Source organism: Lepidochelys kempii, chromosome 3, assembly GCF_965140265.1.
Source record: "Lepidochelys kempii isolate rLepKem1 chromosome 3, rLepKem1.hap2, whole genome shotgun sequence".
Classification (NCBI taxonomy): domain Eukaryota; kingdom Metazoa; phylum Chordata; order Testudines; family Cheloniidae; genus Lepidochelys; species Lepidochelys kempii.
This window is the reverse complement of record NC_133258.1, coordinates 152,581,935-152,594,032: the sequence shown is the minus strand read 5'-3', so window position 1 is coordinate 152,594,032 and position 12,098 is coordinate 152,581,935. Positions and strand designations below refer to the sequence as shown.

General features: G+C 42.4%; 1 protein-coding gene across 11 annotated transcripts in view; it reads left to right on the top strand.

The window, feature by feature from the left end:
* The window catches only part of LRFN2 (leucine rich repeat and fibronectin type III domain containing 2), a 292,277-nt gene that overhangs the window by 157,494 nt on the left and 122,685 nt on the right, over nt 1-12,098 (top strand). For all 11 annotated transcript variants that reach the window (XR_012158198.1, XM_073338583.1, XM_073338584.1 and 8 more), the window contains exon 2: nt 4,451-5,843. Coding sequence is in view for 10 of the 11 variants with exons in the window: in XM_073338583.1 (XP_073194684.1) it covers nt 4,471-5,843 (1,373 nt within the window). In the remaining variant the exon portion in view is untranslated. The remainder of the gene's footprint in view (nt 1-4,450; nt 5,844-12,098) is intronic.

Sequence of the window (12,098 nt, the reverse complement as noted above, 5' to 3'; positions counted from 1 at the left end):
TGCAGTACTGCGTCTGCCAGTACCCAGGAGACATACAGTGACAGTGAGCTGAGCGGGCTCCGTGCTTGCCGTGGTATGGCGTCTGCACAGGTAACTCAGGGAAAAAAGGCGCGGAATGATTGTCTGCCCTTGCTTTCACGGGGGGAGGGAGGGAATGGGGGCCTGACGATATATACCCAGAACCACCCGCGACAATGTTTTAGCCCCATCAGGCATTGGGATCTCAACCCAGAATTCCAATGGGCAGCGGAGACTGCGGGAACTGTGGGATAGCTACCCACAGTGCAACACTCCGGAAGTCGACGCTTGCCTCGGTACTGTCGAAGCACTCCGCCGAGTTAATGCACTTAGAGCATTTTCTGTGGGGACAAACACACTCGAATATATAAAACCGATTTCTAAAAAAACGACTTCTATAAATTCGACCTAATTTCGTAGTGTAGACATACCCTAAGTGTGCATTTATATTCCCAAATATATGTTTGGGGATTGGAGATGTGGGGGAAGAGAGAAGCTGGGGAAGGGCTTATTAGTAATTAACTGTATTGATCTTTCCCCAAAATTGTTTTTAAGTTGCTTTTTGTTTGTTGTTTCAGCTGGTAGGGAGATATACAAAAGTAAGGTCTCACAGCATGATTATAATTAAGATTCAAAAAGCCCATTAAGAAAAGGAGTACTTGTGGCACTTTAGAGACTAACCAATTTATTTGAGGATAAGCTTTCGTGAGCATGTTGCATCCGATGAAGTGAGCTGTAGCTCACGAAAGCTTATGCTCAAATAAATTGGTTAGTCTCTAAAGTGCCACAAGTACTCGTGTTCTTTTTGCGAATACAGACGAACACGGCTGCTACTCTGAAAAAAGCCCATTGTCTGTAGAAAACTAGCAATTGATGATAATATAAAGGATATTTAAAGAGCTTTGTGAACTATGCCATAGATTTGCGTCAATAATAAACTTGCTAAGTATTAACAAACATATTTTAACCATTAATTCCTTATTTAATATATAAGGCAAAATGACACTAATTGATTCCTTTTAAAAAAAAAAAAAAACCCTCAGTCATATTTGTTTGTAGAGCTCAGCAGTTACTGATGCTTCAATCCTTCCCCCCCCATAAAATAATATTACATAAATGCTAATATCCCAACATTGCTGATCAACCCCGTCATTAAAGAAAAAAATCCCAATGCCCCCTTCCCCACCCCTCAAGAAAAATTCCCTACGGTGTACAGCTCAGCATGTGGGATACTTTACAGTTATATAGCTCCTTTCTTTCTCTACTGATTTACATACTGTATTAGGGAGTATACCAGAAATATTTTTCCTACTAGTGAAATGCAACCACTTCTGGGCAGAGTACAACATCGGTGCACATGAACACTGTATTACAATTTAGGGCAGAAGACTCTGTACCCAGCTGAAGCTGCAGGAACAACTTAAGGAGGAACTCCGGTATTCAGATACCATGGTGATGAGAGTGGAGTAAAATCTGCATAGATACAGGATAGTCAGAATGTACTTAACCCAGTTAATAATTTGGCAACACCTCCCAGTGCTCTAGCACCCAAGTGGTCAGGATTTGAGTCATGTTATACAAATGATGAAAGCAGCCCTACAATAACAAATGGCTCTGGGACCCAATTCTCATTGACTGTAATGGGAGCAGGAGCTGTTTCTCAGAGCAAGAACTGGAAAACATTCATTGATGTGACAGGCATTGGTTCCAGTGCCAGAGGATTATTAACCAACCTGGATCTCTTCTTTGCATTATGATATAATAGGTGGACAATGGTCTTTTCAACTGTGGGATGAAGTATATGTAAATGGATAGTTAGCTGTATTTATTGAAAAGTGTTCCTGGTGTCAGATGGTTTCTCAGGGGCGAATGGCATCCCAATGCTAATCACTACAGCTCTTTGTGGGGTGCTGTGTGAAATCACCGTGTATGCAGTGGTAACATCTCTCCAAGCCATTTTTAGACCCAGATGATTTATTTACCACCTACAAATATGCAGGGTCAGAATTATTATAGGTAAATGTTTCAGAGTGGACCCTTCCCTCAGTGGTTAAAGCTTGTTTACTACTTCCTTCAAAGCAGACAATGTAACACAGGGCTTGATGTTACTCAGTATAAAAGATGATGAGCTGCAGGGGTGGTGATAAATACTTCAATCACTTACCAAAAGCAAACCTCTGAGATGTCTCCTCATTAAATCAGATGAAGCCACCTTAGAAACATGGGTCTGTAAAAGGAACCAATATAGCATGAGTGTCTTCTTTCTTATTCTATAAGGTTTCCTTTTCAAAGGATGCTACTAAAGGGCACTGAAAGCATGAGGCATCTGTGTGATCAGGAAGGGGTGCTACATGCCCCTAGGGTCACAAATAGCGGTGTGAGGTTATGTAGTAGAGGTGATGAAGGTCAAATGGAGGTGAACTCCTCTCCTTAGTGATTTAGGGTTGTCTTGTGCTTTTAGGCATAGCCCTAAGCAGGGGACAGGTGTGTAAACTTTACCTCCCTAGAAGTTAACCCTGGGTGACTTCATAGTTTATGGACACCTCTCAAAGAAACAGTTCCCTCCCATCTTCCCCCTTGTCTGTGGGGCAGAGGGAGGACTGCTCATTCCTTATCGCTCCCTGCCTATGGGGTGAGGGGGCAATGAGGAAAGTAAGCAGGCATATATCCTGTGCACCCAGACCCAAGAGTCAGATAGCCCATGCAGGGACCTGGGGGTGTTTTTACTTCCCTGCAGAGGCATGTGGTTCCAGGCACGATCTAGCCCTCTGAATCGATCTCTAAGTGTTTTGTTTGTTCTTTGAATTAATGTTCCTAGCAGATCAAGATGACAAGATATGTTTGCACATGAGATTTGAGAAACAGATGGAAGCGATGAGGCAGGGAGATACAAGAAGGATGTTAGGGACAACAGAAGATGCAGGGGAGCACATACTGACATCAACAGACTGAAGGGATAGAAAGGAAGATGGTTCTAGAATATGAATGGGAAAAGAGGGCAGGGGACAGGAGACGAGAGAAAGAGATTAGATCTACGCTGGAAGTCGGAATGAGTCCATGATGTGTTTTAGAACAGAAATCACAGTTCTAGCTACTGTATAATTTAGATACTCTAATAGCACTTTAAATTTCAAGGCACAGATGTCTCAGATCCTGTTTTTACTTACATTGTAACCTTTGACCATGTTAATTACCAGGGCTCAGATTCCCCCAACAAGTTCTGCATGTGGAGTGGAATCTATCCATGCGGTTCTCTCATTTCCTGCATGGAAGGGCACTCAACTGCCTCCACAGCACCGCTGCCCTTCTTCAAGTCCCCACAAAGACCTTTCTGTGGGTCTAGAATTTGCACGGGGAAGGGGGTGGAGACTGGCTGGCCAAGGGGAAGTGGGCAGGTCAGGGAGGATGCAAATCATTCCATTCAGACCCAGTGGGCAATCCCAACCCGAGAGGGTCTGAACTGCAAGGAAGTCAGGGTAATGGGAAGTTTGCCAGGGGCCAGAGCAGCATAGATGTCCTAATGCCTGGGGATCTGCTACGTTGGGCTCTGCAGCATTTTCCATGGGGGTGACCTCCTGGTGAGATGGCATGGTGAAGCTGAACTGAATTTCCATGCAGTGAGTTTTCCAGGAGACTTCCTCTCCCTGAGCTGCCTCCAGTGGGTTTAGTCATGGGAGGGGATGAACTGGCTAGACAATTACACTTTAATTATCATGTAACTGATGGGAAAATATGTGGCTATTTTTATCCTCTAAATTGGAACTTTTGACCCTAAGTTTAACTCCACATTATTGCGCAGGGATGTGTAATTACTCACGGGCTCCTTCTGCCCTCAGAGAAGTATGCATAATTCCCACTGAAGTCACGCTGATTTTAAGTAAGTGCACTGCCCAAAGATAGGCTATGTCCTCATCCAGCTACCTAATATTTAACTGTAAACCCTGTTATGTTACCATATAGCTAAAGAGCAGTGAGTTAACAAAACTCATAAGCAGACAAACCATTATGTCTGTAAATATGAATGGTCATTTTGGATAATAACTTCTATTCTACTCCGATTCAAAATGCCACCATCATAATCTGGAAAAAAAACAAGTGTCTTATAGGGAGAGAAATTGCTGCTCTAACCACAGAATTAGCACTTGTTGTTGGGAAGAGTGGATGCCTCAAAGATAGGAATAGCCATTCTGGGTCAAATTAATGGTCCATCTAGCCCAGTAGTCTGTCTTCTGATAGTTACCATTGTCAGATGATTAAGAGGCAATGAACAGAACAGGGCAGTTTCGAGTGATCCATCCCCTGTTGTCCAGTCCCAGCTTCTCCCACATGACTGGGAGAAGTTGCACTTGAGCTGATTCTTTGGGGAAGATATTAGACAAAAAGCATGAGTGAAAAAGCTGCTGACTCAACTGTAATTCTTCCTTTCTTGCAGGTACTGCTGCGTGATTTACCATGGAAAAATTGCTCTGCAGCATCCTGGTGTTTGGAATGGCAGTTGCGGTCAATGCTTGTCCCAAATACTGTGTGTGTCAGAACCTGTCGGAGTCACTGGGTACTCTGTGTCCCTCCAAGGGCCTCCTTTTTGTACCATTAGACATAGACCGAAGGACTGTTGAACTCCGACTCGGGGGTAACTTCATTGTTAACATCAACCGACAGGACTTTGCCAATATGTCTGGCCTTGTTGACCTCACTTTGTCCAGGAATACCATCAGTTACATTCAGCCCTACTCCTTTGCTGATCTAGAAAGCCTTCGGTCTTTGCATTTGGACAGCAATAGGCTGCCCAACATTGGAGAGGATATTTTGAGAGGCTTAATTAACCTTCAGCACTTGATAATAAATAACAACCAGCTGAGCAGCATCTCGGACGAAGCCTTTGAGGATTTTCTGGTGACGTTGGAAGATTTGGATCTTTCCTACAATAACCTCCAAGGCATACCCTGGGAATCTATAAGGAAGATGGTAAACCTGCACCAGATTAGCTTGGATCATAACCTGATAGATTATATTACAGAGGGGACGTTTGCAGATCTTCAGAAATTGGCCAGATTGGATCTAACCTCTAACAGACTTCAAAAGCTCCCCCCAGATCCCATATTTGCCAGGTCCCAAATATCTCCATTAGAAGCAACTCCATTTTCTCCACCTCTGTCTCTTAGCTTTGGAGGCAACCCCCTGCATTGTAACTGTGAGCTGTTGTGGTTAAGGCGGCTTGACAGAGATGATGATATGGAAACCTGTGCTTCCCCTCCAAATCTAAAGGGAAGATACTTTTGGCATGTACGGGAAGAGGAATTTGTTTGTGAGCCACCTCTCATTACCCAGCATACTCACAAGTTACTGGTTTTAGAAGGGCAAACTGCCACATTGAAGTGTAAAGCCATTGGGGACCCATCCCCAGTCATTCACTGGGTGGCTCCAGATGACCGACTCATTGGGAATTCTTCGAGGACAGCAGTCTACGATAATGGTACTTTAGATATCGTTATCACTACATCCAAGGATTATGGAACTTTCACGTGCATCGCAGCCAATGCTGCAGGAGAATCAACCGCGACCATTGAGCTCTCAATTGTGCAGCTTCCACACCTCAGCAACAGTACAGGCCGAGCCGCCCCACCCAAATCCAGGCTTTCTGACATCACTAGCTCCAGCAAGTCCAATCGAGGGGAGACGAAAGGTCCACCTGAAAGGGCTGTCCTGGTGTCAGAGGTGACAACTACCTCAGCTTTGGTCAAGTGGATGGTGAGCAAGTCAGCCCCTAGGGTTAAAATGTATCAGCTGCAATATAACTGCTCGGATGATGAAGTTCTAATTTACAGGTAAATGTGACTGCCAGTTTTTCCTTTGAAAATTAAGATGATGGGCATGTGGGGGGAAGGGGATTGGGTTAATAATGGATGATGTAGCCTGTCATTGTTATGTCACTGATTTGAATCTGACCCAAGATGGCGGTGACAAAAATTCCTTACTATTTGATAGGTCTGTCTGTCTAACCTATCTACCTGTATACAGTACTGATCACTGTAGTATCTAGGCTCTGACTAGACCGTTTCATAGTTAATTGGCATCCATGTTGGGGGAAAAAAATCACCATTGCAGTTGGCACCCTTGTTGGTACTCTTGGAAAAGAAGGCAAAAATTACTTTGCTTCGAGATTAAATTCCTTTCCCACATGGAGAGGTGCCCACCTGCCACTCCGCCACCCTTAACCAGGATCAGGGTTGAAGCATACTGGTATGGAGGGGAAACGGTGTGGATGAAAGCTTGTCCTGTCTATCCGCAGGCCATGTTCTACCTATTCCAAGGAATAAGAGAAGACCTCAAGGGATTTCACTTTGGCACTTTAAACCATATTGGGGCTTTATTCTCCTCTCACTTACACCAGTTTTACACTCCTGTCACTGATGTCACTACAGCTTTTTGTGATTTACACCAGTGTTCATGGAAAGAAGAACCAGACCCATAACTGCAAATATGCAGGGCCTGATAAACCAACAGTGCTACTCCAGCTTTACACCAGTTTTGATTTCAGTGGCATTCCATAGGTATAAAACAGGAATAAATCAGGGGGGAAGCAAGCACATGAAAAGGAAAGATGCTGTAAATTTTAGGTGTTAAAAAAGTAGTAGGAAATGCCTTAACAGAATAGGAAAATAGTAGTGTGTTATTGTGTGTAAGATTGATGTAGTGTGTTTAGGCTAGTGATGAAAACAAATAATCCTTAAAAAGCACGCCTTTCTGCCTTGTGGCTGTAAAGACAGCAATAGCAGGTGTACTGGGCTAAATTGTACCTAATGGGAAACCCTTATCAAAACACAGGGGCTATGGTGAGGGTTGTGAATATTATGTTGGGGCACTCCCCAGAAGCAAAGGGCCTTTGCTTTTAGGCTGAATCCTTACCTGCCTGCTGATAGCTACCATAATATCTGGTGAGTGCTACTTGGCCTTTTCACTCTGTTCATGCACACATCCCTCTTGCATTCATCTTTGATTTCAAGTGGCAAATGCCAATGTTTGTAGAAATAGAATTTTAAATTAACCCATGCAAGTACTTGAGCCAGATGTTCTTATGTGCTCAGCCAATCGAGGAACAGAAACATTACCATGTGATGTATCTGGCTGCTCACAACTGAGTGACACAGCTCAAAATGTGAATACTGGAAATCAAATCAATAGAGTAAAAAATGTGAAAAAATTCAAATATTGAATAAATCTGAGGAAATCACAATCTGCTCATATATTTTCTCCAAACAAAAATATGTTAAATTAATCAGATGAAGTACTAGATGGACATTATTTGCTTTGTTCTGGCTAATGTACTGTAGAACTCGTGTTCACCTTGGGTTTCACCGCCAGGTGCAACTGCGTAGAGTGAAAGGGGAATAATAAACTAAGTAGTGGTAGAATATTAGGTAGAGAAGAGATCAACGTATAATAGTCCTCAGGGAAAATTGGGACTAACTCTAGAGGTAAGGCCTAGTGGTGGTTAAGTTCTTGATCTCCCTGGAGGTCTGAGGCAGCAGCTGTGAAAACAGTACAAACAGGTGGGCATTGTGCATGAAGATCATATTTTAATGCAAGAGCTAGGTATGTAGACTGTCTGATGATGATTATGAAGAAAAGGCTGTCCAGAAAAAATAAAAATGATGCAGGAAATACCATCTAGTGGCTAGAGGGGAGGGGACTGGGTGATGTGGTAAGAATAGAAGGAGTGGAAGATGTCAGCAATGGCCCCTTCAGCATGGTCTGAAGGAATGAGCAGAGGCCTAGAAGTCAGAGAGTCCAGAATTCTAATAATGGCTCTGCTGCCAACTTGGTAAGTGGCTTTGGACAAGTCACTTTGCCGCTCTGTGCCTCAGTTTCCCCATCTGGAAAATGGAGACAATGATCTTTGCCTTCTATCCGGCAAAGACACTGTGAGACCGAATTAATTGTACCTAGTGCTTTTCGTCCATAGATTTCTAAGTGTTTAATAAAGAAAGGTAAGTGTCATTATCCACTCTTTAGAGATAGGAGAACTGAAGCATAGCAAGCTGAGGTGACTTGCTTGAGGTCATACAGGAGGTCAGTGCTAGAGATAGGAACCAAATGCAGGCCTCCTGAGCTTCAGTTCAGTAACCTATCCATTGGCCCATTCTGCTTCTCACAGTGAATTTGCTAATGTTAGTTAGCTCTTCTTTAATGGGTACTCATATGGGCATAGTCATGAGCTTAGAAAACAGAATTTTTATACAGTACTTGAACAATATAAAGTGCTGTGTAAATGCTAAACAATATTTGAGTGTTTAAATAACACAGCAATAGGCACTTTATAGTCCCCTAAGATATATAGACAGGGTTGAGATTCATAGATTCATAGATATTTAGGTCAGAAGGGACCATTATGATCATCTAGTCTGACCTCCTGCACAATGCAGGCCACAGAATTTCACCCACCACTCCTAAAAAAGACCTCACACCTATATCTGTGCTATTGAAGTCCTCAAATTGTAGTTTGAAGACCTCAAGGAGCAGAGAATCCTCCAGCAAGTGACCCGTGCCCCATGCTACAGAGGAAGGCGAAAAACCTCCAGGGCCTTCCAATCTGCCCTGGAGGAAAATTCCTTCCCGACCCCAAATATGGCGATCAGCTAAACCCTGAGCATATGGGCAAGATTCATCAGCCAGATACTACAGAAAATTCTTTCCCGGGTAACTTGGATCTTACCCCATCTAAAAACCCATCACAGGCCATTGGGCCTATTTACCATGAATATTTAATTACCAAAACCATGTTATCCCATCATACCATCTCCTCCATAAACTTATCGAGTTTAATCTTAAAGCAAGATAGATCTTTTGCCCCCACTACTTCCCTCGGAAGGCTATTCCAAAACTTCACTCCTCTGATGGTTAGAAACCTTCGTCTAATTTCTAATCTAAATTTCCTAGTGGCCAGTTTATATCCATTTGTTCTTGTGTCCACATTGGTATTGAGTTTAAATAATTCCTCTCCCTCTCTGGTATTTATCCCTCTGATATATTTATAGAGAGCAATCATATCTCCCCTCAACCTTCTTTTAGTTAGGCTAAACAAGCCAAGCTCCCTGAGTCTCCTTTCATAAGACAAGTTTTCCATTCCTCGGATCATCCTCGTAGCCCTTCTCTGTACCTGTTCCAGTTTGAATTCATCTTTCTTAAACATGGGAGACCAGAACTGCACACAGTATTCCAGGTGAGGTCTCACCAGTGCCTTATATAACGGTACTAAAACCTCCTTATCCCTACTGGAAATACCTCTCCTGATGCATCCCAAGACGACATTAGCTTTTTTCACAGCCATATCACATTGGCAGCTCATAGTCAACCTATGATCAACCAATACTCCAAGGTCCTTTTCCTCCTCCGTTACTTCTAGTTGATGCGTCCCTAGCTTATAACTAAAATTCTTGTTATTAATCCCTAAATGCATGACCTTACACTTCTCACTATTAAATTTCATCCTATTCCTATTACTCCAGTTTACAAGGTCATCCAGATCCTCCTGTAGGGTATCCCTGTCCTTCTCTAAATTAGCAATACCTCCCAGCTTTGTATCATCTGCAAACTTTATTAGCACACTCCCACTTTTTGTGCCCAGGTCAGTAATAAAAAGATTAAATAAGATTGGTCCCAAAACTGATCCTTGAGGAACTCCACTGGTAACCTCCCTCCAACTTGACAGTTCACCTTTCAGTAGGACCCGTTGTAGTCTCCCCTTTAACCAATTCCCTATCCACCTTTCAATTTTCCTATTGATGCCCATCTTATCCAATTTAACTAATAATTCCCCATGTGGCACAGTATCAAACGCCTTACTAAAATCTAAATAAATTAGATCCACTGCGTTTCCTTTATCTAAAAAATCTGTTACTCTCTCAAAGAAGGAAATCAGGTTGGTTTGGCACGATCTACCTTTTGTAAAACCATGTTGTATTTTGTCCCATTTACCATTGACTTCAATGTCCTTAACTACCTTCTCCTTCAAAATTTTTTCCAAGACCTTGCATACTACAGATGTCAAACTAACAGGCCTATAATTACTTGGATCACTTTTTTTCCCTTTCTTAAAAATAGGAACTATGTTAGCAATTCTCCAATCATATGGTACAACCCCTGAATTTACAGATTCATTAAAAATTCTTGCTAATGGGCTTGCAATTTCGTGTGCCAATTCTTTTAATATTCTTGGATGAAGATTATCTGGGCCCCCCGATTTAGCCCCATTAAGCTGTTTGAGTTTCGCTTCTACCTCAGATATGGTGATGTCTACCTCCATATCCTCATTCCCATTTATCATGCTACCATTATCCCTAAGATCCTCTTTAGTCTTATTAAAGACTGAGGCAAAGTATTTGTTTAGATATTGGGCCATGCCTAGATTATCCTTGACCTCCACTCCATCCTCAGTTTTTAGCGGTCCCACTTCTTCTTTCTTTGTTTTTTTCCTATTTATATGACTATAGAACCTTTTACTATTGGTTTTAATTCCCTTTGCAAGGTCCAACTCTACTTGACTTTTAGCCTGTCTCACTTTATCCCTACATATTCTGACCTCAATAAGGTAGCTTTCCTTACTGATCCCTCCCTTCTTCCACTCCCTATATGCTTTCTGCTTTTTCTTAATTACCTCTCTAAGATGCTTGCTCATCCAGCTTGGTCTACAACTCCTGCCTATGAATTTTTTCCCCTTTCTTGGGATGCAGGCTTCCGATAGCTTCTGCAGCTTTAATTTAAAATAATCCCAGGCCTCCTCTACCTTTAAACCCATAAATTCTTCATTCCAATCCACTTCCCTAACTAATTTCCTTAATTTTTGAAAGTCAGCCCTTTTGAAATCAAAAACCCTAGTTGCAGATTTATTTTTGTTAATCCTTCCATTCAGTTTGAACTGAATTAGCTCATGATCACTTGAGCCAAGATTATCCCCTACAACCATTTCCTCTATGAGATCCTCATTACTCGCCAAGACCAGATCTAAAATGGCATCCCCTCTAGTCGGTTCAGCAACTACTTGTTGAAGGAATCCATCAGCTATCGCATCTAGGAAAATCTGAGCCCTATTATTATTACTAGCACTCATCCTCCAGTCTATATCTGGGAAGTTAAAGTCTCCCATGATCACACAGTTTCCATTAGTATTTACTTTATTAAAAACATTAAAAAGGGCTCTATCCATATCCAAATTAGATCCCGGTGGTCTATAGCACACCCCAAGCACTATCCTAGGGGAGGCTCTAATAGTTTTCTTCCCCAATTTAATTATTGCCCAGACAGACTCAGTCATATCCATTTCATCGCTTCTTATTTCTTTACATTCTATCTCATCATTGATATACAGTGCTACTCCACCACCTTTACCTTTATTTCGGTCTTTCCTAAACAGCACATACCCTTCAATACCTGTAGCCCAGTCATGACTACTATTCCACCAGGTCTCTGTTATACCTATAATATCTGGTTTCACTTCCTGCACCAGTAACTCTAGTTCCTCCATTTTGTTACCTAGGCTCCTTGCATTAGTGTACAAACATCTTAATTTTTGCTGTTTGGCCTCACTCACATTCTGTACCCTATTAGGCACGGTTATTTTACTACCAGTATAACCTATTAGACTTGTATCTACACTGCCCTTCCTCCTACCTACAGCTGTATCCACTCTTACTTCATTTTCTTTCCACTCTATGCTAAATTCTGGCGTGGAGATTACCTGGACATCTCCCAACCATCTCCCCCAAATTCCTAGTTTAAAGCTCTCTTAATCAGTTGTGCCAGCCTCCATCCTAGAAGTCTATTTCCTTCCCTACTCAGATGAAGTCCATCCCGAGAGAACTGTCCTCTATCCATGAATGCCTCCCAATGGCCATACATCCCAAAGCCCTCCTTATAGCACCACTGCCTAAGCCATCTATTGATAGTCATAATCTTGTCACACCTTTGTTGCCCTTCTCTAGGAACAGGCAAAATCCCACTAAAGATCACCTGAGCCTCAATTTCCTTAAGCGTCCTCCCCAGCCTAACATAGTCTCCCTTAATACTGTCCAGTGAGAATCTAG